Source organism: Equus przewalskii, chromosome 16 (genome assembly GCF_037783145.1).
Source record: "Equus przewalskii isolate Varuska chromosome 16, EquPr2, whole genome shotgun sequence".
Lineage (NCBI taxonomy): Eukaryota > Metazoa > Chordata > Mammalia > Perissodactyla > Equidae > Equus > Equus przewalskii.
In genome coordinates this window covers 253,951-281,917 of record NC_091846.1, presented here as the reverse complement: position 1 = coordinate 281,917, position 27,967 = coordinate 253,951, and the positions used below count along the sequence as shown (strand labels likewise).

The following is a 27,967-nucleotide window of genomic DNA, read 5'->3' as shown; positions in this document are numbered from 1 at the left end:
TGTGGGACGCTGCCTCAGCATGGCTTGATGAGCAGTGCTATGTCCGTGCCCAGGATTCGAACCAAATGAAACACTGGGCCGCCTGCAGCGGAGTGTGCGAACTTAACCACTTGGCCACGGGGCCAGCCCCGAAGCATAGCATTTTAATTGTACAGTTGTTTACCATATTTTTGGCTCTTAGAGTTAATAGAGCTAGCTAGTGGTTTTGCTGCTGAAGGCCCTTTGTGAAGTTCAATATTTATGGCCTATTTTGTAGTTGACAGTGCTCGATCTCAAGTTTTGAGAGAGAAAGTTATTGAATTGGAAATGGAAATAGAAAAATTTAAAGCTGAGAACACATCTTTAGCTAAACTTCGCATTGAACGAGAAAGAGCCTTGGAAAAACTCAGGTAAGTTTGCAGTGATTGTTTTATCTTTAAGATTATATCTAAAATATTTGAAACAATTTTTATCAGTCCAGTAGTATAAATGAAAAGGAATTGAAATCTATACCACATAGGAATTTTTTAATTAAATAACCCATTGTGGTCAGAGATGTGTTAAAAGAATTTTTAGTTGACGAGATCATGAATTGAAATTTGGAAAGCAGTTTGGAGCCATGAATTCAAGTGCTGCCGTGGCCAGTGTAGTAATTTCCTGGAGTTGCTCTAAGTGTAACAAAGTACACACAAACTGAGTGGCTTAAAACAACAGAAATTTATTTCTTCAGGGTTCTGGAGGCTAGAAATTTGAAGTCAAGGTGTCAGCAGAGCCATACTTCTCTCCTGTCTTCTAGTGGTTGCTGACGATCCTTGGTATTCCCTGACTTGCAGCTGGACATTTGGGTTGTTCCTACTTTTGGTTATTGTGAATAATGCTGCCATTAACATTGGTGTACAAATCTCTGTTCAAATGTCTGCTTTTAATTCTTCTGGATATATACCTAGGGGTAGAATTGCCAGATCATATGGTAATTCTATACTTGAGTATTTGAGGAACTGCCATAATTTTCCACAGTGGCTACACCAGGTTATATTGCATTAATTGATTTGCATATGTTGAACTAAGCTTGCATCCCAGGGATAAATCCAGCTTGGTCATGGTGTATAATCCTTTTACTGTGCTGTTGAATTTGGTTTGGTAGTATTTTACTGAGGGTTTTTACATCTATGTTTGTCAGAGATATTGGCCTGTAGTTTTCTTTTCTCGTGGTATCTTTGTCTGGCTTTGATATCAGAGTGATACTAGCCTCATAAAATGAGTTCGGAAGTATTCCTTCTTCCTTGTTTGGAAGAGTTTAAGAATGATCGGTATTAATTCTTCTTTGAATGTTTGATAGAATTTACCTATGAAGCCATCTGGTCCTGGACTTTTCTTTGTTAGGAGGTTCTTGATTACTGATTCAGTCTCCTTATGTTATTGGTCTGTCAGGCTTTCTGTTTCTTCTAGATTCAGTTTTGGTAGGTTGTATGTTTCTAGGAATTTATCCATTTCTGCTAGGTTATTCCAATTTTTTGGAATATGATTGTTCATAATATGATCTTTTTTCTTTCTGATACATCTATTGTAATGTCTCCTCTTTCATTTATGATTTTGAGTCTTTTCTCTTTTTTTCTTAGTCTATTTGAGGGTTTGTCAATTTTGTGTGGATTTTTCTTCCTGAGACTCTCATAATGCATATATTGGTTCATTTTACAGTCTCCCATAAATCCCATAGGCTTTCTTTGTTCTTTTTTATTCTTTTTTCTCCTCTGACTGGATAACTTCAAATTACCTGTCTTTGAGTTCAGAGAGTCTTTCTTCTGCTTGATTGAATCTGCTGTTGAAGTTTTCTGTTGCATTTTTTCACTTTATTTATTGTATTCTTCAGTTCCAGAATTTCTATTTGGTTCTTTTTTTATGATTTCTTTCTTTTTGTTGAGCTTCTCATTTTGTTTCATGTATTGTTTTCCTGATTTTGTTGAGTTATCTGTTTTCTCTTGTAGCTTGCTGAGCTTCCTTAAAACAATTATTTTGAATTCTTCATCAGGCAATTTGTATATCTCCCTTTCTTTGGGATTGGTTACTGGAGCTTTATTAGTTTCCTTTGGTGGTGTTGTGTTGGCCTGATTCTTCATGATCCCTGTAGCCTGTGGTGACGTCTTTGCATTTGAAAGAGCAAACACCTCTTCCTGTCTTTACAGATTGGTTTTGGCAAGTAAAGACCTTCTCCTGCTGGATCCCTGGACTGATGAGTCTGTTTCCAGCATCACAGATCGAGTGGGGTTTTAGCCAGATCTCATGGCTGCTTCTGGGTCCAAAATAGGGTCTACAGTTGGCAGGCGTGGTACCAGGGGCACTGGGGGGCATGGTTGCTGCTGGAGCCCCAGTTGGACAGGACTGCTTCTGGGACCACAGTCAAGCAAGGCTGGAGCTAAGTCATGGGGCTGCTTTTGGGTCCACTGTTAAATCTGCAGGCAATGGGTCTATTACCAAGAGTGATTGTGGGTGTGATTCCTGTCTGATTTCTGAGCATCATCCTGCTGGGCCCCTGGGTATCCTCCTGCTGGTTCCCTGGGTGGGCAGGACTACCTCCAGTACCATGGTAGAGCAGGGCTGGAGCTGAGTCACGGGTCTGTTTCAGGATCTGTAGTTGGAACCGAGGTCCGTGGGCCTGTTACCAAGGGCACAGGTGGGCATGGCTTCTGCCAGGTCGTTTGGCAGATGGCGCTGGAGCTGAGTCCACAGGGAGACCAGGGTGGTTTTGGTCTACAGCCTGGACAACGTTTGGTGCTGCTACTGGGGTACAGGCCTGCCTTTTCAGAGTGGCTGTCCTTGATCTTAGGCTTCACTGGGTTTCTCTACCTCCTACCTGGATCCTAGAGCTCCCACAAAAGCACTTTTGTCCATGAATGGCTGTCAGATTGTTGTTTGTGGGGGAGTATGTGAGCCACAGACAACCTATTCCACCATCTTGCTGATGCCACTCTCCCTGTGCTCTTAACTCAGCATCTAGAATGAACCTGCCTTATGACAGTTCTTCTGCTTGACATTCTCCTAAGCTAAATACCAAAGTCCTCACAGTGGTGTGTGTAAGACTCTAATCCATCTGGCCCTCTGGGGTTTTTTTGTTTTTTTGTTTTGACGTTTTCTGCTATTGTTCTTTCTCTTGCTCACTCTTTTTTTAGCCACACTGGCCTCCTGGCTGTTCTTTGAACACATCAAGCTTATTTCTACCTCTGGAGTTTTGCATGTGGTGTTCCCTTTGCCTGAACTGTTTTGTTCGGATATCTTCATGACTGTTAACTCACTTCCTTCAGGTTTTACTTCAAACATTATCTCAGAAAGATGACCCTATCCTTAATTTCAGTCTTCTACCCTGATATTTCCTAACTCATTCCTTGGTTTATTTTTCTCTTTAACACCACTAATGTTCCATATATTTCACTTATTTATCTTGTTTATCATCATTTCTCTCTCCCATTAGAAGGTAAGAAGCTTCACAGGAATATGGATGCTTATTATTTTCACTGTGGTTTCTCCAGTACCTGGTGTGGTGCTTGATTCATAGTAGGTGCTCGATGAATGCTTGTGGGAGCGATGCCTTATTGAGTTTCAGAACTGTGGATTGAAGATGGATTCACCCACACTCTCAGCTCTGCAATGACAGGCCGTCACCAGTGTTCCATTTTGGCACCACATATGGATTACTATGTCGAAATAGTCTCCTTAGATGTTAACATGGTTTGGTCATTTTAGGAAAGAAATTGCAGACTTTGAACAACAGAAAGCAAAAGAATTAGCTCGAATAGAAGAGTTTAAAAAGGAGGAAATGAGGAAGCTACAAAAAGAACGCAAAGTTTTTGAAAAGTATGCTACAGTTGCAAGAACTTTTCCAGATAAAAAGGAACGTGAAGAAATACAGGTATGCCAGTTTTTTACCTTATACTCATATAAGTTAGTAAAGATGACAGTTTTGTAAGAATCTCAGAGTTATTTGATGTGTCAAAGAGAAATTGGGTATCAACTTATTAATCATCCGTTAACTCAACAAGTAATCTTTCTGAGATACTGCATCAGGAACATCTTTTGTAGTTTGACTTTTAAGGAGTGAAACATATCACTTCTTTTCTTACTAAAGGCTTCCCAAAAAAAGACTACGATAGTGACGTGAATGAATTAACAAGCCAGGAGTTGGAAATTCACCAGTGTAGTGTTGTGTTAATCTCTTTGACCCACTGCACACCAAATACTGTTAGTTCTGTTCATTTGTAATACTTTAAGGCCTATATACTAACTAGCTGTTTAATTCTAAGACTTAGAAACTGATAGGCCAAATTATCAGTCCTATTTATTTCAAAGTTAGAAATAGACATGACTAGAGGAATGTAGTAGTTAAAAAGAACTAATGCATTTCTAGCTAAAACTATAAACCTAGAAAAAACTTAGGTGAATATATTCATGACGTTGGCATATGCAAAGATTTGCAAGAGAAGACACGAAGAACAAAATAGAGAAGATAGATATATTGGACTTCATCAAAAGACTTTCAGTTTATGAAAAGAAAAATTTTAAATGACTGTCCATTGCTTATAACATAAAATGCAAGCTCACCTTCCACTTCTGTATTTAGTTTTTTTTCCATATATCATGTTTTAAATACTAGTGTTTTTGAGTTCCGTCCTTTGCTTTCTTCCTTTCCCATGTAGTACACTATCCTTGAACAATCTCATCTGCACACCTCTAGCTTAAGTTATCACACGTCCTGTTGGTTAGGGTCTTTAATTCCATTTATTTGTTTTTGTCGGTGAAATGTGCCACTAGGTTTTGGTTAATGCTTAGTTTATTAAATCTAATATGTTAGACTTTAGTAATCTGTTAAAATGTTTATTTCAAAAGGTAATATATTCCCATTCAGAAAGTAGAAAAGGATATGCAGTGAAACCTCTCTCTCTCACCCTCGCTCTGGCCCTTAATTCACCTCTCTTTTGAAGCAGCCAATGTTACCAATCTCTTGTATTTCTCCAGAGAAATTCTAAGCAAATACGTATATATATTCCTAATTAAAAAAAAAATTAACAATAGTGTACTGAAATCATTCTGTATCTTAACATAAGGAGCATCTTCATTCTTTATTTCACCATTGAATAGAATTGTGTTATAGGGATGTGCCATAATTTCCTTAACTAAGCATTTATGTTATTTCTGTTCTTTTTCTGTGTATAACAAGTGCCGTCCTGAATAACTTTGTATGTACATTGCCTCTCACAGTCGTTCTTCTGTTTGGTCATTCAGCACCTGGTTATTGGATACCTGCTACTTAGCAGGCGTGTCCTGGGAATACAGTAGTGAGCAAAACAAATTCATCCTTGCCCCCATGTAGCTTACGTATTCAAGTATATCTGTAGGAAAAACTCCTGGAAGTGAAATTTCTAGGTTAAAGGGTATGAATGTTGGTAGACATTGTAAGATTATCCCTCCATAAATGTCACGCCAATTTTCTTTTCTTTTTGAGGCATATTAGCCCTGAACTAACGTCTGCTACCAATCCTCCTCTTTTTGCTGAGGAAGATTGGCCCTGAGCTAACATCCGTGCCCATCTTCCTCTATTTTATATGTGGGACGCCTGCCACAGCATGGCTTGATGAGCGGTGCTAGGTCTGCACCTGGCATCCGAATCATTGAACCCCGGGCTGCCAAAGTGGAGCACACAAACTTAACTGCTACACCACCAGGCCAGCCCCAATGCCATGCCAGTTTTTAATTCTACTATCAATTATTAGTGTTTTTTTTGCTCTTTACCTGAAAGGTAAAAGATTAAAAATTGATACTAAACTTACTTGAATTTCTTTTAAATAGTCTATAATACAGATTAAGATTATAGATTAAGTGACCTATAATACAGTAGTAAAAATCAAATTCAGCTATCAGAAAACCTTTCACTATATTAAAACCATGGCCTGTTCTAACATATCTGTACAGTGGGTTTGTCATTTCATTTTTCTTGTTTCTGAATCTCCCAGGAGTAAAGCAATGCTTATTTTGATACCTTGCTATGTTATGAAAATTTTCTGAGACCCGAAAGGCAAGAAAAAACCTTCTCAGACTACCTGAGATTATAAGATTGATTCCCCTGCCTTCCCCTCTTTCTCATGGCTCAGGGCCTGATTCCAACTTCCAGTGTGATTCAAACCAGAGTGGACAAGCTTTCTTGATATGGTTTTACTTTACTTTATGTGAATAACACTTAGATTTTACTTTCTTGCAACCTGATGCTTTTCCCTCAGGTATTGTATCCTCTTATTCTCTAAGCCTGTTCTGTCCAGTCTGCTAGCCATTAGCCGCCTGTGGCTATTTAAATTGAGGGTAATTGAAATTAAATAAAACTGAAAATTCAGTTTCTCAGTCACATTAACCACATTTCAGGTTACTCAATAGCCATGTGTGGCTGGTAAGCTATCACACTGGACACTACAGGTCTAGGACATATCCATCCTTGCAGAAAGTTCTGGACAGTGTTCATCTAGAGGCCTTATCTCCTGGATTCTGGCCAGTGTTGATCTACAGGCCTCATCTCTGGGAGGTGAGGAGTTGGATTGGTGAGTTAGCTCTTCTCTTTAGGATGTTAGACTATTTCATAATTCATTCTTAAACCTTCCTTCTACTCTATTAGTGTTGATTTAAGTATTGGACTCTTTTCATACTTCGTTACCATGGGTAACGAGGGGTAGTCATTATTTCTTTCTGTTTTGGGTACAGTTCCTTCTTTTTTTACACTCTTTGGCTTATTCATAGTTTCCTATATTTACCCTTCTTTGTGCTTCTACTGTGGAAACACATACTTTACTTATTTATTTTTTGCTGAGGAAGATTCGCCCTGAGCTGACGTCTGGCCAGTCTTCTCTGTTTTGTATGTGGGTCACTGCCACAACATGGCTGATGAGTGGTGTAGGTCCACACCCAGGAACCAGACCTGGGCCACTGAAGCGGAGTATGCAGAAGTTCACCACTAAGCCACCAGGCTGGCCCCTGGAAACACATACTTTAAAAACAGATAAATACTTAATAGAAAACAAACCTGTATTACTGATACTCTTCTACTTATTAAATCATTCAAAGATTAAAGAGATGGTATAGTTAACCTTCCTTTATATTATAGCTGTTTTTAAAAATATTAACTCTTGAGAATTCATTCAGCAAATTTATTGAGAATTCTTTATGACTGGATACTGTTCTTAGCACTGGGGAATTGTTGATGAGTAAGACATTTCTGTCTTCCTGGAATTAACATTCATCGTTATTGACTTACAGCCTTTCACAAACTGAAGTTAGTCTAATTAATTACAAAATTTCCTTTTTGATAATCAAGTGGTCCCAACTTGACCAGTGGGAGCTCCTTTAAGTACATCAGCTTCTTGTTCTGTAGCATTGTCATTGCTCTTGAATTTTTGAAAGTATCCCTGCTTTCTGTGACAATTGGTTATATCAGACCGCCTGGTGTTTTTTGTTTTGTTTTTGTTTTTTTCGTGGGGAAGATTGGCTCTGAGCTAACATCTGTGCCAATCTTCCTCTATTTTGTATATGGGATGCTGCCACAGCATGGCTTGATGAGCAGTGTGTAGGTCTGCACCTGGGATCCAAACCCGTGAACCCCAGGCTCCTGAAGCGGAGCGTGCAAACTTCACCACTATGCCACTGGGCCAGCCCTGAGACCACCTGGTTTTTGCTTCCCGCCCCCTTAAACCTACCCCAGATCTGAATTAGCTGTCCTCCAAGGAGCCCTGTTTCTTTTATTCTACCATTAGGAGTTCACTGAGGATTGGCAGTAGGCCTCCATGCTCTCCTTGCTATTGGTTCCTGTCCTAATGGCAGAACTGGGGAAGGGCAGTGTCTCTCTGAAGTCATGAGTTCACATTGATTTTTCTGTCTTAATCATGTAACTTTATTCTGATTCTCATACATTGAGGTTTCATTGATAACTTACACATTGATTTTCAGGCAGATCTTTACTGAACTACAGACCTGTGTATCTGTTTCTTCTTTCAGCTGATATTTGAGTGCCCAGGATTGTGAGGCGCTGTCTAGTGAGGTGGCTGGCTCTATCTGAGAGTTTCAAACGTGACTTATCCTATACCTACTAACTCTGCCTTTCCTTCTGACTTTTTCCCCATTCACTTGGGATAGAAATCTGGACCTCTTCCGCTTTCCAATCCCATCAGACAGTAAGTTCTTTTGACTTTATCTCCTGTGTATCTTTTCAATCCTGGCCCTTTCTCTTCCTCCCACCTCCTTGCATGTCTGACCTGTCTCTCTGTTCTTCATTCATCTCTTAGCTTGATTTCTGTCTCTCCCTCTTTCCTCTCCACTTCTGTCCTCCCCTTGCTGTCAGAGTGATCTTTTGACACGAAACCTGACGTTCTTCTCCTGTTCAGAATCCTTCAGTTGGCTTCCTCTTGGGATAAAAATACAAACTCCTTCACGTGCCATACAAGACCCTTCATAGTGGCGTTCCTTCCTCCCTTGCAAGTCTTGCGCTGTTCCCCTGGACAGACCCTTTCCCCAGCCTTTCTTTCCCGTCTCTACATTTGTATGTTGTATTTTCTCTGCCTCACAGTAACCTTTCTCTTTCTGCTTATTTGTCTGACGTATTGTTCTTTTAGTGCAAAACTGCTTTTGGTAAGCCTGTTTTTGATTATGTTTCCCACAGCTGTAAGACTGGACAGCCTCTATTCCCCCAGTTATTAATACTCGCAAACTCTGGCTTTTATTTTAAACTCTATTTCCTAGCCTTTTGTGAGCAAGCACATGAATATTTGTCACTCCCTCTATTACTCCACCCCAGTAATCCTTCATTCCATTAGGGCTTTCAAACCATTGATCCGACTCACCTGCCCCTTATGTTCTTACACCCCAGAGTCAGTCACTATAATCATTACTTTATATTCTTTACTCTCATTTCTCAAGTCATCAGATTTTGTTTGGCAAAACTACAACCCTATGTTTCCTGCCTACTCCATCCCTGTGCCCATAACACTTAATTTAGCTGGAAGAAAAATTTCACAGGGAACAGGCTTACCCTAAAATTGTGAGCAGGAACCACAAGTGGGCCTGTAATATTTCCATCCTGCCTCCTTTCCCACTCTCCTAGAGGACCATTTCGTACTCTCCCCCTTCTTAAGCCTCCCACTTTGTGGAGGCCTCACTCTTTCCTAAAGACCCTGCTTTCTACTTGGCTGAGAACTTCCCCCTGACCCTACCCTTGGTGCCACCTGTGGCATCTGAACCCATGTGCTCTGCCTCCCTCTGTGCTTAGATGTATTGTCCATGCTTGTAGGTAAAGCCCTGCTTACATACCAGGTCTCACCTTTTCACACCTACACCCCTGCTCCAGCATTTCTTCTCTGTCTCTCCCACAACATCCATCTTCCACTCTCTACTGAATCTTTCCATCAGTGTACACACTTGGTGTTACTTCTTAAAATCTCTCCATGCCCCGTGTCAGCCACAACCTTCTTTCTTTGTTCCTGTGCAGCAAAACTCCTTGAAAGCATTGTCTGTATCACTGTCTCGAGGTCTCGCCTCCTGTTCTCTCTATACACGCTACAGTTAGGCTTCCATCCATACCACGGCTCTGGAACTGCCCCTGTCGATCACCAGCCCCTCGGATGGTAGACCGGTGGCCAGTTCTCGGTCCTCGTGTGACTTGTTCATAAGCAGCACATGACTCCTCATCACAGGCTTCACTCTTCTGACTCTCAGGATGCCTGATGCTTGAGCTTTTCCCTTCCCTGGGCTGCTTGACTCATCTTACTCTCCTTTGCTTTTTTGTCCTCTTTAACTTACTGGTGGAGTTCATCCATCAGGGAGGAGAGTGTGTCCTCCCTTGATGACCTCATTGAGTTTCATGGCGCACATTATGATTTATATTCTAAATTCCCCAACTTAAATCCTGGCCTAGACTGTTCTCTGTACTGGTCTGGTATATCTGACTAGCTACTGACGTTTCACCTTGTTATGTCTGAAAGTACACTCCTGGTCTTCCCTCCCTCAGCCGTCTCCCATCTCAGGTGACGGCCACCTGGACCTTCCATGTGCTCGGGCCAGAAACCTAGAATCATTCTCTTCTCTCTTTCTTATACTCCATGCTATTCTGTCAGAGAACTTACCCAGATTTGAATTGCCATCTCGGAGTTAGTGGACTAGCTGGCCGTGTGGTCTCTGCTGTCACACTTGTCCCTGCGGTTTCTTTGCCATGCAGTGGCTGGGGATTCTTCCATTAGGAAACTAGGTCATGTCCCCTCTCTGCTCATGGCCCTTCCATGGCTCCCCTTTTGTCTTGTAATAGCCCCAGTCCTCATAGCGGCCTCAAGTTCCTATATGATCTGGTGTTCTTTTACCTTTTTCACGTCATCTGCTGCTCCCCCTTGTGCATTCTGCCCCAGCTCGCTGGCCTCCTTGCTGTTCTGCAGCTGTGCCAGGCACCCTTCTTCCTGGTGTGTTTGCTGGTGCTTCTGGGAATGCTCTTCCCCTGGACAGCCATGTGGCTCGTTCTCCACCTCCTTCAGGTCCTTCTTCAATGAGACCTGCCATGTTTATATTTAGTACTGCAGCTCACCTTCCCTGCACATGCCTCTATCCCCAGCCACACTAATTCCTCCTACCTACCTGGCTTTTTCTTCCATAGCCCCGTGTCACTTTCCAAAATAACTCTCCCTGCAATCTTTGTTTTGTTCTTTGTATTCCAGGGACCTATAATAGTACCTGATAGTTGATAGATATTTTATAAATATTAATTGCTAATGAATTATTTTTTTAATGTTATTGAAGAATAATTGAAAAATTTAATTGTATATATATTTAAAATTTATTTTTTATTATTTTTTTAATTGTGATAACATTGGTTTATAACATATAAATTTTAGGTGTACATCATTATATTTCAATTTCTGTGTAGATTACATCATGTTCCCCACCCAAAGACTAATTACAATCCATCACCATATACATGTGCCTAATCACCCCTTTTGCTCTCCCCTCTCCCCACATCCCCTCTCGTAACCACCAGTTCAATCTCTATTTCTCTATGTGATTGTTTGTTGTTTTTATCTTCAACTTATGAGTGAGATCATGTGGTATTTGACTTTCTCCCTCTGACTTATTTCGCTTAGCACAATACCCTCAGGGTCAATCCATGTTGTCACAATGGCTGGATTTCATCATTTCTTACTGCTGAGTAGCATTCCGTTGTGTATATATACCACCTCTTCTTTATCTGTTCTTTGCTTGATGGGCACCTACATTGCTTCCAAGTCTTGGCTATTGTGAATACTGCTCTGGTGGACATAGAGGTGCATGTATATTTTTGCATTCGTGTTTTCATGTTCTTTGGATAAATATCCAGCAGTGGAATAGCTGGGTCATATGGTAGTTCTATTCTTAATTTTTTGAGGAATCTCCATACTGTTTTCCATCCTGGCTGCACCAGCTTGCACTCCCATCAGCAGTGTATGAGTTCCCTTTTCTCCACATCCTCTCCAACACTTGTTGTTTCCTGTCTTGTTAGTTATAACCATTCTGAAGGGAGGGACGTGATATCTCATTGTAGTTTTGATTTGCATTTCCCTGATAGTTAATAACGTTGAACATCCTTTCATGTACCTGTTGGCCGTCGTGTGTCTTCTTTGGAGAAATATCTGTTCAAATTAATTGTATGTATTTATTTATATTTATTTTTATCAAAAAACAAAATAAAAATTAAAACATTTTAATAATGCATTTTATTTAACTCAGTCTATCCAAAATATTATCATTTCCGCATGCAATCAACATAAAAATTATTTTTTATTTTTTTACACTCTTAACACGTTTTTTTTTTGTGGCAGTAGCATTGGTATAATTGTATACATTTAAAGTGTACAGTGTGATGATTTGGTATACACATACGTTGTGGTGTGATTATCAAAATTAAGATAATTAACCATCACCTTACATAGCTAACTCTGTGTGTGTGTGGTGAGAATGCTTAAGATCTACTCTTAGCAACTTTGAAGTATCAAGTACTGTATTATCAACTATAGTCACCATGCTGTGCGTTAGCTTCTCAGAATTTATTCTTATAACTGGAAGTTTGTATCCTTTGACTACGTCACTCCATTTCCCTCTCCCGCCAGCCCCTGGGAACCACCCTTCTATTTTGCTTTTATGAAATCAGCTTTTTTCCCCCCTAGGATTCCACATATAAGTGATACCATACAGTATTTGTCTTTCTCTGTCTTGCTTATTTGCCTTTGAATTCCTAACCTATTTAGAATTATTTGTTACCATGTTAGTGTTAATAAGTCTATTTTCCCACATGGTAAAAATGCTCACCAGTTAGAAATTGCTCATTTATTGGTTATACTCCACGATTTTATAGGTAGGGAGGCTGATGTTTAGGGAGGTTAATGACCTTGTTTCAAGAGCTTTTATGGCACATAATGAGAATTCGAGCCTTGATCTCACCCAGATGCAGAGTCTCTGCTCTGTGTGATATAACCCCCCAAGCAGGAGTCTTCTGAGCCCTAGTTACTTCTTCTGCCATGTGGTCTACTTTGTTGGCTGTTGTGAGGCTTACATGGGAAAGGACGGATGTCAGATTTTACGTGTGTATTCATGAGGTGGTTAGGGTTCTTCGCAGCCTTCAGTCTCCTATCTGAGTGGGTTCTCAGGTGGTAAATGCTGTCTTGCTTCTGTCTGTTCTCCTTTCCTCAACTCTCAGCCAGTCCTCATAACTTGCCCTACATAAGCCATGTAGATGACTAATCTCTCCTTAGTTCTCATGTCTGTCTTGATTTCTATTTGTACAGGTGGAAGTTGCTTCTAGACATTTCCAGGAGTGTCTTCACTTAATGTCATTTACTTCATCTAGAACAACTTACTTTCTTAAAACCTGTTTCTTCTTATGAATTCCAAAAAGAATCAGTTTTCAGGGCTGGTAGTTTTGACTTTGCATCTTTTATTCTTCCCTTTACCTTAGGTCTTCTTTCAATTAGTCATAAATTCCTATTAATTTTTTTCTTCACCAGGTGTCCCCCGTTTATCTGTTTCTTTTTCATTTCCTATCTGAGTTGAGACCTCTGTTACCTCCTGGCAGTATTACTGCAGTGAACTCTCTCTCCTGACTTCTGGAATGAATTTCGTTAGTGGTATGAGGTAGCCTGAACCCTCTTCCCTTCCTGGAGAACCCGGTGTTATTGAAATGTGATTGACTAAGTCTTCCCTTTTCTACTGTCTGTGCTCGTTCTAGCTGTTCTTTTTCGTTACTGTGCCTCTTGTCTTCTGTTGCATTGTTGTAATTCTGGTAATGCTTTTTTTTTGAGAGGCTTTGAAACAGCAGATAGCAGATTTACAGGAAGATTTGAAAAGAAAGGAAGCAAAATGGTCAAGCACACATGGTCGTCTTAGAAGCCAGATAGAAGTTTTGGTCAAAGAGAACACAGACCTCCGGGAAGAAATAAAAGTGATGGAAAGATTCCGACTAGATGCCTGGAAGAAAGCAGAAGCTACCGAGAGCAGCACCAAGACGGGGCAGTGTGTGACTGCTGTGAAAAAAGATGGGTCCATGGTAGGTTTGGAGGCCAGCTGGTTGTGTCAAGTCAGGGGAAGATGTTAAATATTTGAGCAGTCAAATTCATAGAGGCAGAAAGTAGACAGGTGGTTGCCAGGGCTGGGGAGGGGAAAATGAGGAGTTGTTGTTTCGTGAGTCTAGAGTTTCAGTTTTGCAAGATGAAAAGAGTTTTGGAGATGGATGGTGGTGATGGTAGCACGACAATGTGAATGTATTTAACACCATTACCTGTACACTTCAAAATGGTTAAGATGGTAAATTTTATTATATATAGTTTACCACAATAAAAAATGTTTTGAGCATTGCTATACAGGTAGTTTTCAAGTTCACTTTTATAATTCTTATGAAGGAATTATGCCACAATAGGCAGATACTCTCAGTTAAAACAGCGAAGTGAAGTTTTTGCAGAAAGTCACATGCATATGATCCTTTTGAATCAAGTAATTGGTCTTTCATTCATCTGTATTCACAGCTGTGGTGTGCCCGACACTGCCTTTAGGCACTGGGTATAAAGCAGTGAGAACAACAGACCGACTTCCGTACCCTCTTGGAACTTATATTCTTGTGACAGGAGAAAGACTGTAAATAAGATAAATAAATAAAATATATGGTGTGTGCCATAATGACAAGAAGTAAGGAGAAAAGGCAAGGAAGTGGAGATAACTGTTGGGGTTAGGGGTGTTGAGTTTTAGATAGGATGGCCCAGGAAGGCGTTACTGAGAAAGTGCCGTTTGAATCATGGCCTAAGGAGAGGCGTGCGTAAACCAGGCTGAGCCCAGGTGAGGAGCAGAGCAAGAGAGGAGCCCCGAGGCCTGGAGGCCATCTGCCTGACAGTGAGCAAGGCCTGAGGCTGGTGTGGTTGGAGTAGAGTAAGTGAGGAGAATAGTAGGGGATCTGAGACGTGACGGAGGGTGGTGGGTACAGATTTCATTAGGCCTTAATAGATTCCCGCAAGCACTTGGGCTTTTTCCTCTGAGTGACATGGGGAGGGCTAATTTCCCCTGAGGGCTTTGACTGAGGGGTGGGCTAATGCTTTATTTTAGTAAGCTCACTCTCTGTGCTGTAGACTAAAGAATAGACTGAGGGGGGAGTGTGGCGATTGTTGGCAGTAATTCAGACCAGATATGATGGTGGCTTAGACTGGGCCAGTGGCCGTGGACAGTTGAGGAGTGGCTGGGATTTATTGATGAACTGGATATGGGGTGTGACAGCAAGAAAGGAATCAAGAGTGGCTTCCAAGTTCAGTGTAGCTTTTTGGCCTAATAGAATTTCCATTTATAATGAGGGACCACAAGAAGAGAACACATATTTCTCAGGGGCATAGCTATTAGGAGCTCAGGTTTAGAGAAGATAAGTTTGAAGTGCCTATTAGACATGAGGTGGAGATGTTAACTGGGCAGTTATACATATAGCAGGAGACGGTCAGGGTGGAGCTAGAAGTTTGGAGTTATCGGAATGTGTGGTAAAGCTTTGGGCTGGGAGAAATCACCAAGGCTGAAAGTGGATAGTGAAGAGATCCAAGTACTGATCCAGGTTGTGAAAAGCAGGAGGATGAGGCAGGTGAACAACCAGTGAGTATGAGGTAAAGGAGGCTGGTCTGGTGCCCTGAGAGCCGAGTAAAGAAGTACCTCAGAGAGGAGAGTGGCCAGCAGTGTCAATGATGCTCCTCAGTAAGATGAGAACTGGATATTGGTCACTGGATTTGCAAAGTAGAGATGTGTTGAAGATAAAAGCCTGTCTGGATAAGAGAATGGGCGGTTTCAGACAGAGTAAGAGCTTTGTGGAGAAGTTCTGCGGTAAATGTAAGGAGATGGGGTAGTGGCTGTAGGGGAAGATTTTTCTTTAAGATGGGAAAATTAACAAGTGTTTGTGTATTTGGTAGAATTGCTTCAGTAGAGAGGCAAATATTGATGCAGGAGAAAGTGAGAGAGTTGTTAAAGCAATGTTCCTGCATGAGAGAAGATGGGATGTAGGGAACGAAGTAGGGGCCTGGCCTTGGCCAGGAGCACGAATAGTTCATTCCTAGTAACAGAAAGTCTAAGCTATGGACTGCAGGCTAGAGGTGTGGTGCCCGTTGGTAGGAAGTTCCCTCCTAAGGCTTTAACTTTCTCAGCGAAGTGGGAGCGCAGTCATCAGCTGAGAGTGAGGATGGAGGAGTTGTAGGAGGCTTGAGGAGATGGGAGGAAGTGTGAAATAGTTGTCTAAGAGAGTGGAAAGCAACGGGGCTGGGGAAGTGTAGGTTGATTCCTGGGGTGCATTGGGGGCCCATGTAGGTTAGAGACCATATATTTCAAGAGAGTTGTTGACATTATTTTTTTCTTTTTCAGCTTTTTGGGTGTAGGGGGTGAAGAGTTATATTTTAGAAGAGGTGTGGTCATCCAGGCGCCCACAGAGTGAGAGAGGGGCATGGAAATAGTATGTGCGACAAGAGTGACTGCAGTGAACCATGGCTTGAAGCTGCATAAGAAGGGCATGGGCTGCAAGGTTTGGAGGGACATACAAAACTCATGGATCAATGAATTGTAGGACCCTGTAGGCTGTAAGCATTGTTGGTGTCAGGGTATTAGAGGAATGAGCTGGAGGGATGGGATATGGTAGTTAGAAAGTGGAATTCTCCCCTCTTCCCCAAACATTTTATTGTGAAGCTTCCCCAAATAGAGAACTTTGACAGAATAGTACGATGAACACCTGACTGCTCACCTAGATGCAAGCACTGTTAACATTTTGCCGTATGCAAATATATGTATATGTATTTTGCTGAACCATTTGAAGGTAATTGCAGAAATCATGGCATCTCACCCCTAAATACTTTAGCATTTTATTAAATTGTATTGGCTTTTTGAATAGACCAGGCTAGTAATTTTGTAGAATGCCCCACATTCTGGATTTGAATGCTTTGAAGTCGAGATTTTTGCAGTTATTGATAATTGTAGGTATTGATAATGACTAGTTCCAGATTGTGCCCTTTGGAGTGCATGGTTGAGGTAGGATAGAGTACAGATTGGAGGGAGAGTAGGTCAAGAAACGGAAGTGAAGGCATTGCACTGTCATCTCCTCGCAAGGAGGGTGCATGGTGGCAAGTACATGGATGTGAGACACACAGCTGTGGCAGGGTGGTTAGTGGGGAGAGAGAGAAGTTTTGTTGGAAGCGGTGATGGGTAGCAAGGTGGACATCTACCCTACCTCTAAACCTAGGGGTGTGAGCTCTGAAGGCAAGAAACTTCCATCCCTGGCAGTGGACAGTGATGAGCAATCTTCTCAGCTGCAGCTAGGGCTCAGTTTGAGTGTTAGAGCAAGATGGTGAGGGACGCGTTCACAGGTTGAGATTGGAGGGTTTGTGGATGTGGACCATGAGTTCCTGCCTTGTCCTCTGGCTAATCTGGTCACAGTCACAGAAAACTGTTTTGTTTTACATTGTCTGTTATGCTGTCACTTGAAAAATGAATGTATTTCCAAAGGTGGTGTGTGTTGGTGTGTAGTTCATTCATAGATAACAGCTTGTTCACTCTGGCTGATAGTGATAGATGAGAACAACATGAATGGACAAACTTAGAATGTTCTCACTGCAAACTGAGTTCTGTTAGTTTCATTCATTGTGCTAATATGTAGACTAACACTAATTTTATATTCAAAATTGTCTCATATTATAGAATTCATCAGTCCAATTTCAAAAGAGTCAGATTTCTTCAGGAACCCAGGTAGAAAAATATAAGAAAAGCTATTTATCAACACAAGGTAAGAAGTTGCATGATCTTTTTATAAAATATTTCAGTTTAAAGAATAGAGAATTTACACCCAATTTAAGAAATAAAACATTGTAAATATAATTGAAGCCCCTCTGTATCTTACTCCCCAAGTTAATTTTCCCCCGACAGTATTCTCATTCTTGTTTTTCATTCTTTTACTACATTGTGTCCATAAATCAGTATATATTATTTCATACTCTATGTATCCCTCTACAGTTTGCTTTTTTCTCTCAATATTTTGACTTATCTGCATTAATAAATATAAACTGTTTATTGATTTTATTATCTATACAGATTCCACATATACCTGCCACAGTTAAGTTTTCCTGTTGATGGGTATTCAGGTTTTCTCCCGGTTTGTCATGAGAATGAACAAGGCTGCAGAGCACGTCTTGATCTTATGAGTTTCCCTGGGATATATATCAAGAGTAGGATGTTGGGTCATATTAGGTTTGTGCAACTTCAGGAGGTTTTCCCTTTGCTCTGCAAAGTGGTTTTATCATGTTTTTACCATCAGCAGAATATGCTCTTTGTGCTTGCTAACGCTTGACCTGGTCAGACTGTAAACGTTTGGCCAGTCAGTTGGGTGTGAAATGGTGGGTTAGTATAATTTTAAAATGCATTTCCCTGACTACTCGTAAGGTCATGTGAACATCTTTTTGTATAGTTAGTGGGCGTTTGGGATTCCTCTTTTGTGAATTGCCTGTTCTTTTCTTTTCACCAGTTAAAACTTTGGGGGTGTGTGGGTGTTTCTCCTTATTGAAGTTGGTTCTTCTGCATACTAATCCTTTGTAAGTTAAGCACTGCCAGTATTTTCTCCCAATCTGTGTTTAACTTTTTGGTTTGTGTTCTATATACATGTTTTTTAAAACCTTTTAATATTTAATTTACCAATCTTTATGTTTTTTGTTTGTCATGACTTTTAGAAATCCTCAATCCTGAGTTCACAAATATACTATTTTCTCCTATGAACTTTTGTTTTTACAACTGGGTCTTTAATGTTCCTGGAAGTTTTAGAAATTATTTTTGTGAATTAAATTTAGGAAAGTTGATATAACATATGCAATTTGATAATTATAAAGGAAATACTTGGTTAACTGCCACCTAGATGAACAAATAGATGAGCAGCCCCTAGAACCGCCCCCTCCGTGCTCGTCTTACCTTGCTTTTCCTTGTGGCTTCTACTCTCATAGGTACAGCCCTGAAAACTGTTTTACTTGTTTTTGAGCTTTCTGAATAGAGTCATACTGTATGTATTCTGTTGTCTTCTTTCATTGTACATGATTTTTGAGATTTAATCATGTTGACCTGTACTTGCTTTGCTCCACACCTTGTTAATACTTGATCTTGTCAGACTTAAATTTTTGCCGGTCTGGTAGGAGTGTGACAGCATCTCATTATAGTTTTAATTTGCATCACCCTGATTATTAACTATGTTGAACACCTTTGCCTATGTTTATTAGCTATTAAGATTCCCTCTTTTGAGAAGTTGTTCAGGTCTTTTATTCATCATTCTTTGGAGTTGTCTGTCTTTTTCTTTATTGATTTATGGGAGGGTCCCCCCAATCATAATCCTTTAACAGTTATATGTATTGCAAATATCTTCTCCCAGTCTGTGGCTTGTTCTTTTACCCTTTATATTACCTTTTGTTGAACCAAAATTCTTTATCTTTTTTTAACTGAAATATATTTGACATATAACATTGTGTAAATTTAAGGCGTACAGCATGTTGATTTGATACATTTATATATTATAATATGATTGCCAGTGTAGCGATAATTAGCACCTCTATCTCATTGCAGAATTGTCATTTCTTTTTAGTGGTTGGAGTAATTGAGATTAGTCTCTTAGTAAGTTTGATGGTTATAATACAATATTGTTGTCTGTATTCATTATGCTGTGCATTAGATCTCTAGGAGCTTGCAAGTTTGTACTTTAAACAGCATCTCTCCTATCTCCCAACCCCCAGCCCTTGATAACCAGTTTTACTGTCTGTTTTTATGAGTTTGGCTTTTTTAGATTCCATATATAAGTTTTATACAGTATTTGTCTTTCTCTGACTTAGCGCACTTAGCATAATATCCTCAAGGTCCATCCATTTTGTCACAAATGGCAGGATGTCCTTTTGTCTCATGGCTGAATAATATTCCATTGTATGTATATATACCATATTTTCTTTATCTATTCATTCATTGATGGGCACTTAGATTGTTTCCATATCTTGGCTATTGTGAATAATGCTGCAGTAAGCATGGGAGTACATATATCTCTTCAGTATCCTATTTTCATTTCCTTTGCTTATATACCCAGAAGTGGAATTGCTGGATCATATGGTAGATCTATTTTTAATTTTTTCTGGAACTTCCATATTGTTTTTCATAGTGGTTGAACCAGTTTACATTCCCATCAACAGTGTAGTGTAGTAGTGTACAAGGGTTCTTTTTCCTTAGTATCACTTGTCTCCCCCCCGCCCCCGCCCTTTTTTTTTGGTGAGGAAGATTGGCTATGAGCTAACAACCATTGCCAAACCACCTCGGTGTTTTTTTGGTGTTTTATTTTTTGGGGAAGATTAGCTCTCAGCTAATATCTGCCACTAATCCTCCTCTTTTTGTTGAGGAAGACTGGCCCTGAGCTAACATTCGTGTCCATCTTCCTCTACTTTTTGTATGTGGGATGCCTGCACAGCATTGCTTGACAAGTGGTGCGTAGGTCCGCACCCAGGATCCAAACCAGCAAACCCCAGGCCTCCAAAGTAGAGCATGTGAACTTAACTCCTGCACCACTGGGCTGGCCCCACCAAGCCTCCTCTTTTTGCTTGAGGAAGGTTGGCCCTGAGCTAACATCTGTGCCAGTCTTCCCCCATTTTGTATGTGGGTCGCTGCCACAGCATGGCTTGATGAATGGTGTAGTTCTGCACCTGGGATCTGAACCCGCAAACCTGGGCTCCCAAAGTGGAGCACGGAAACTTAACCTCTACACCACTGGGCCAGCCCTCTCTTGTCTTCTTGATGATGGCCATTTTAACAGGTGTGAGGTGATGTCCCATTATGGTTTTGATGTTCATTTCCCTGATGGTTAGTGATATTAAGCATCTTTTCATGTACCTGTTGGCCATTTGGATGTCTTCTTTGGGAAATGTCTATTTGGTTCCTCTGCCCATTTTTTAATTGGAGTTTTGTTGTCGTTACTGAGTTGTATGAGTTCATTGTATAATTTGGATATTAACTCATCTGATAATATGGTTTGCAAAAATTTTCTCCAGTTCTTAGGTTGCCTTTTCATTTGTTTGATAGTTTTTTTTTGCTATGCAGAAGCTTTTAAGTTTGATGCTGTTTGACTTGTTGATTTTTGCTTTTGTTTCTTGTGCTTTTGGTGTCATATTCAAGAAGTTGTTGCCAAGACCAGTGTTGAGTAGGTTCTCCCTTATGTTTTTTACTAGAAGTTTTATGGTGTCAGGTCTATGTTTAAGCCTTTGATCCTTTTCGAGTTAATTTTTGTGAGTGGTATAAGATAGGGGTCCAATTTCATTTTTCTGTGTGTGTTTATCCAGTTTTTGCAACTTCGTTTGTTGAAGACACTATCCTTTCCTTATTGGGCATTCTTGGCTCCCTTGCTATATATCAGTTGACCATATATATGGAGGGTTAATTCTTGGCTATTCTGTTCCATGGGTCTGAATGTCTGTTTTTATGCCAGTACCATACTGTTTTTTTGTGTTTTTTTAAAGATTTGCACCTGAGCCAACATCTATTGCCAATCTTTTTTTTTTCTTCTTCTTCTTCTCCCCAAAGCCCCCCAGTTATGTATATTCTAGTTGTAGGTCCCTCCGGTTGTGCTGTGTGGGATGCCACCTCAGCATGGCTTGATGAGTGGTGCCATGTCCGTACCCAGGATCCGAACCAGCAAAACCCTGGGCCACTGAAGCAGAACACGTGAACTTAACCACTCGGCCACAGGGCCAGCCCCATATACTGTTTTAATTACTGTAGCTTTGTAGTATAGTTGTAAGTCAGGAATTGTGACGTCTCAGGCTTTGTTCTTTCTTCTTGGGATTGCTTTGGCTCTTTGGGGGTCTATTGTGGTTGCATACAAATTTTAGGAATTTTTTCTATTTCTGTTTCCATTGGATTTTGGTAGGGATTGGGTTCAATCTGTAGATGGCTTTGGGCAGTGTGAACATTTTAACAATGTTAATTTTTCCCATCCATGAACCGGAGATGTCTTTCCATTTGTTTGTATCTTTGATTTCTTTCAACACAGTTTTGTAGTTTTCATTGTACAGATCTTTCACTTCCTTGTTTAAATTTATTTTTAAATATTTTATTGTTTTCCATGCTATTGTGAATGTTATAATTTTCTTTGTTTCTTTTTCAGATGTTCCATTATTAGAATATAGAAGTGCAACTGATTTTTGTTGTTGATTTTATATCCTGCAACTTTACTGAATTCATTGATTAGTTTTAACAATTTTTTTAGTTAGTCATTGGGATTTTCTATGTATAAAATTGTATCATTGGCAGAAACGACAGTTTTACTTCCTTTCCAATTTGGGTGCCTTTTATCTTTGTCTTGCCTAATTGCTCCAGGTAGGATTTCCAGTACTATATTGAATAAAAGTGGTGAGATTGGCATCCTTTTCTTGTTGCTGATCTTAGAGGAAAAGCTCGCAATTTTTCACTGTTGAGTATAATGATAGATGTGTGTTTCTCATCTATGGCCTTTGTTATGTTGAGCTATGTCCTTCTATATCCAGTCTGTTGAGGGTTTTTATCATGAAAGGGTGTTGGATTTTGTCAAATGCTTTTTCTGAATCTATTGAGATGATCATGTGATTTTTATTTTTCATTCTATTGATGTGAATTATTACATTTATTGATTGGTGTATGTTGAACCATCCTTGCATCCCAGGGATAAATCTGAATTGGTCATGGTGTATAACCCTTTTAATGTGTTCTTGAATTTGGTATGCTAATATTTTGGTGGGAAGTTTTACGTCTATATTCATCAGGGATATTGGTCTATAGTTTTCTTTTCTTGTAGTGTCCTTATTTGGCTTTGGTATGAGGGTAATGCTGGTTTCATAGCTTGACTTTGGAAATGTTGCCTCCTCTTCATTCTTTAGAAAAGTTTGAGAAGGATTGGCATTAATTCTTCTTTAAATATTTGGTATAGTTCACCAGTAAAGCTGGTCTTTGGGTGTTCTGTATCGGGAAGTTTTTGATTACTGGTTCAATCTCTTTACTTGTTATTAGTCTGTTCAGGTTTTCTGTTTCTTCCTGATTCAGTCTTGGCAGGTTGTCTATTTCTAGGAATTTATCCATTTCTTATAGGTTATCAAATTTGTTGGCATATAATTGTTTATTAGAGTCATTTATGATCCCGTGTATTTCTGTAGCATCATCTGTAATGTTTCCTCTTTTGATTCTAATACTCTACGTTTGAGTCTTCTCTCTTCTTTTATTAGTTAGTCTAGCTATAGGGGTTTGTTAATTTTGTTTATATTTTTGAAAAATCAGCTCTTAGTTTCATTGATCCTTTCTGTTGTTTTTCTAGTCTCTATTTCATTTATTTCCACTCTGATCTTTATTATTTCCTTACTTATACTAACCCTGGGTTTAATTTGTTCTTTTTTTTTAAAGATTTTATTTTTCCTTTTTTCTCCTCAAAGCCCCCTGGTACACAGTTGTGTATTTTTAGTTGTGGGTCCTTCTAGTTGTGGCATGTGGGACGCTGCCTCAGCATGGCCTGATGAGCAGTGCCATGTCCACGCCCAGGATCTGAATCGGTGAGAACCCAGGCCACCAAAGCAGAGTGCACGAACCCAACCACTCAGCCATGGGGCCAGTCCCTAATTTGTTCTTCTATTTGTAGTTCCTTGAGGAGTAAATTTGGGTTATTTGAGATCTTTTTAATTTCTTAGTATATGCATTTATCATTATAAACTTTCCTCTCACAGCTGCTTTTGCAGCATCCCATAGGTTTTGGTATATTGTGTTTTCATTTTCATTTGTTTCAAGATTTCTTTTTGTTTGTTTGTTTTTGGTGAGGAAGATTCACCCTGAGATAACATCTGTTGCCAGTCTTCTTTTTGCTTGAGGAAGATTGGCCCTGAGCTAATGTCTATGCCAGTCTTCTATTTTGTATGTGGGATGCCACCACAGCATGGCTTGATGAGCGGTGTGTAGGTCTGGGATCCAAACCTGCAAACCCTGGGCCGCCAAAGTGGAGCGTGCCAGACTTAACCACTACAGCACCAGGACAACCTCTGTTTCAAGATATTTTTTATTCCCCTTTTGATTTCTTCCTTGACCCATTGGTTTTCAGAACAGTATTGTTTACTTTCCACATATTTGTAGGTTTTCCAGCTTTTCTCTTGTTGTTAATTATTAATTTCATACCATTGTGATCAGAAAAGATAGTTGTATGATTTCAGTCTTCTTAAATTTCCTAAGACTTGTTTTGTGTCCTATCATATGATCCACCCTGGAGAATGTTCCATGTGCACTTGAGAAGAATGTGTATTCTGCTGCTGTTGGATAGAATGTCTCCTAATTCCGTTTGATCTAAAGCATGGTTCAGTTCCAGTGTTTCCTTGTTGATTTTCTGTCTGGATGATTTATCCATTGCTGACAGTAGGGTATTGATGTGCCCTACTATTACTGTATTGTGGTCTGTTTCTCTCTCTAGATCTGTTACTATTTGCTTAATATATTTAGGTGCTCTGATTTGGGTTCATATATATTTATGATTATTGTATCTTAATATATTGATCCCTTTTATCATTATATAGTGACGTCTTGATGTATTGATCCCTTTTATCATTATATAGTGACCTTCTTCATCCCTTGTTACTGTTTTTGGCTTAACGTCTATTTTATCTGATGTAAGTGTGACTACCCCTGCTTTCTTTTGGCTTCTACTTACGTGGAATATCTTCTTCCATCCCTTCACTTTGAGCCTATGTGTGTCTTTAGGGCTGAAATGAGTCTCTAAGGCAGCATGTAGTTGGATCTTGTTTTTTTATCCATCCAGCCACTCTGTGCTTTTTGAATGGTGAATTCAATCCATTTACATTAGTTGATAATCGATATATGAGGGCTTACTACTGCCATCTTATTGATTGCTTTCTGGTTGTTTGGTATTTTCCTTGTTTCTTTTTCCCTCTGTTTCTGCCTATTTTTGTAAGTTGGTGGTTTTCCATGGTGATATGCTCTGCTTCCCCATTTGTTATGTTTTGTGGGTCTACTCTAGATTTTTGCTTATGGTTACCGTGATGTTTAAATAATACATCTCATAGATAAAATAGTCTGTTTTATGCTGATAACAACTTATCTTCATTCCCCTATAAAGGCTCCCCCCTTTTACTCCTCTCCTTTTATTTTATTTTATTTTTTTTTTTGAGCAAGATTAGCCCTGAGCTAACATCCACTGCCAATCCTCCTCATTTTGCTGAGGAAGAGTGGCCCTGAGCTAACATCCGTGCCTATCTTCCTCGACTTTATATGTGGGATCCTGCCACAGCAGGGCTTGATAAGCAGCAGTGCCTAGGTCCGTGCCTGGCATCCGAACTGGTGAATTCTGGGCTGCTGAAGCAGAACCTGCGAACTTAACCACTATACCAGCAGGCTGGCCCCGCCTTTATGTTTTTGATATCACAATTTACCTCTTTTATGCTGTGTATTTGTTAACAAATTATAGTAGCCTTAGTTATTTTTCATCCTCTTTTCCTTTAACTTTTTAAATTGGTTTTTTTTTTTAAAGATTTTATTTTTTTCCTTTTTCTCCCCAAAGCCCCCCGGTACATAGTTGTATATTCTTTGTTGTGGGTCCTTCTAGTTGTGGCATATGGGACGCTGCCTCAGCGTGGTTTGATGAGCAGTGCCATGTCCACGCCCAGGATTCAAACCAATGAAACACTGGGCCACCTGCAGTGGAGCGCATGAACTTAACCACTCGGCCACGGGGCCAGCCCCCCTTTAACTTTTATACTGTAATTAAGTTGTTAATATACCAGCCTGGAGTTTTCTATTTCTCATTATAAATTTCCACTTTTACCAGTGTGTTGTACACTTCTGTATGTTGTCATGTTGCTAATTAGTGTCTTTTTGTTTCAGCTTGAAGAACTCATTTCAGCATTTTTTGCAAGGGAAGTCTAGTGGTAATGAAATCCCTCAGCTTTTGTTTGTCTGGGAAAGCCTTTATTTCTCTCTCCTTCACATCTGAAGGATAACTTTGCCAGATAAAGTATTCTTGGTTGGCAATTTTTATCTTTCAGCATTTTGAATATATCATTCCACTCTCTCTTGGCCTAGAGGGTTTCTGCTGAGATATCCGATGATAGCCTAAAGGGGTTCCTTTGTTGATTACTTCATTTTTTCCCTGGTGCCTTTAAGATTTTTTCTATATCATTGATTTTTGACAGTTTCATTACAGTGTATCTTGGAGAGGGTCTTTTTGCATTGAGGTAATAGGGTATTCTATTAGCTTTGTAGACTTGGATGGCCAGGTCCTACCCCAGCTTTGTGAAGTTCTTAACTATTATTTCTTTAAATAAACTCTCTGCCCCCTTTTCTCTCTTTTCTTCTTCTGGGACACTAATAATTCGAATATTTGCCTTTCCAGCGGAATCCAGTAGCTCTTATGGCTTTTAAATCTTAGAACTCTTCTAACTGTAGTGTATTTCTATATTCCTATCCTCTAAGTCACTTATTCTTTCTTCTATCTGGTCTGCCCTGCTGTAGATGCTTTCTATTGCAATCTTCATCTCATTCATTGAATTCTTCTGCTCCAGAATTTCTGTTTGGTTCTTTTTTTATAATTTCAGTCTCTTCAGTAAAGAACTCTGTTCATTAATTTTATTCCTGATTTCATGGAATTGTCTTGAGTTCTCTTATAGCTTGTTGAATTTCTTCCTAATGGCAATTTTGAATTCTTTATTCAATAGATCACATATTTCATGCCTTTGAGTTCAGTTGTTTGGAAAATCAGCATTTTCTTTTCATGATATTGTATTTCTTTGATGTTTTTCATACTGTTTGTTGCAAAGTGCTTCTGTTTTCACATTTGAAGTAGCAGATACCCCCTTAACTAAGCTTTTATGACTTCTTTGGTTCGTACAATTCACCAGGATGGCGTTTAGAAACCTTTCTTTTGTATTCCAGAAGGTCGTGCTAAAGCTCAAGTTTGTGGTTTCTCCCTTGCCCACCAAATGTGGCCTATTTTCTGAACACTCTCCCTGTGTCTTGGAGCTTGTTCTTGTGGGTGCACTCCTGAGTGTGCACAAGGAGCCAGCAGCAGAGTTGGGGTGCTGTGGGGCAAAGCACTTGGGGCTTTGCAGGTCCCTGTGGGCCTGGTGGGGAGATCCTCAAGTCAGGGACTCCAAATGGCTTTTGGGTGGACTTCCTGCTGCTGTCCTGAAGCAGACAGCAGGAACCACATTCCTTCAAGACCCTGTGACATTATCTGTTCCTTCCCTTTCTCCTCCCTCCTCCTAGTCATGGAGGTCCCTCCTCACAGATCTGGGTGCTCTTGGAGGGAAAGAGGTTTCTCCAGCCACAACTGCTTTTGCTTTCCACCTCTTCCTTGGGAGAGGTCATTGCTGCCACTGCCAAACAGCTTAATGTGCAGCGTTGCCTTAGGTTGGAGGCAGTGCTGGCATCTCCCTGAGGCAGGATGGGCTTCTACAAATGCTCTCCTGCCTGTGGGTGTCTGCGCAGCTTTGCTCTTCGGGTTTTTCTCCAGTCGCAGTGAGTGGGGGTAGGCTGGGTTCAGCAACTCCCTTGGATCCACAGCCCTTACTGAGGCCTTGTTTGTTTTTAGATGGACGGGTGGGCAAGAATCCTCCCAGATCCCTTGGTTAAGGTGCTGAGGCACTTTTGTTTGGTTATGGACGTCTAATTAGTTGTTAAAAAAGATGAGAGAAAAGAGGAATGACTTACACCACCGTGATGCCGACGTCACCTTAAAAATTCCCCAAATTCCTATTTTAAAGTGGTTGAATTTCAGGTTTTTTCCTTTATGGGTAGTGCCTCTTAAGTCTTTCCCTATCTTGAGTTCATAAACATGTCCTCCTATATTATCGATACCTAACCATTCCAGCTCTGTTGATGAAATAGTTTGCTCTTTCCCAACTTTCATGTTATATGTAATTTTATAAGGTATGTATATCCAGTGCTCACAATGATGCACACACCCTAGGAGTCCGAGCCCTCTGCTCCTGCTCACCTCTCCTTGCTCCTCCCAGTGAGAATATGCTCAGGGGCTTCAGGGTAATGTTTGTGAACACCTTGAGAGAGTTAAGCTTGGAATCCTGGCTCTGCCTTTTATTAGTTGACAGCCATGGCAAGTTATTTAACCTCCCAGCCCTGATTTCCTGACCTATAAAATGGAGTGTTGGTCTTCTGTGGGGATGGTGGTTATGAGAGTTAGAAATGACGTAACACAGAGCTCAAAGGGTAGTGCATGGGTTGCTTTGCACTTGTGAGGTGGAGGAAGGTGTTGTGCATTTGCCATGTCCAAAACTCAGTGCTCCTTTTATTGCCGGAACCCGGTCCATCACCGCCTGTTTGCTCAGGCCAAAACTTCTGTCTCTGTGGATGCCACACAAGCCTTCCCATGTGCTGCGGCCTCGTGATGCAGTCCACCTTGCTTTGTCTC

The 27,967-nt window shown here is 40.2% G+C and overlaps 1 protein-coding gene across 3 annotated transcripts in view; it reads left to right on the top strand.

Moving 5' to 3' along the window:
* CPAP (centrosome assembly and centriole elongation protein) overlaps positions 1-27,967 on the top strand; it is a 55,891-nt gene that overhangs the window by 21,936 nt on the left and 5,988 nt on the right. For 2 of the 3 annotated variants that reach the window (XM_070577755.1, XM_070577754.1), the window contains exons 8-11: positions 257-389; positions 3,718-3,883; positions 13,319-13,561; positions 17,215-17,299. In XM_070577755.1, coding sequence (XP_070433856.1) covers positions 257-389; positions 3,718-3,883; positions 13,319-13,561; positions 17,215-17,299 — 627 coding nt within the window. Of the gene's footprint in view, positions 1-256; positions 390-3,717; positions 3,884-13,318; positions 13,562-14,036; positions 14,209-17,214; positions 17,300-27,967 lie in introns of those variants that run through there. The other variant, XM_070577756.1, reaches the window with a different exon arrangement.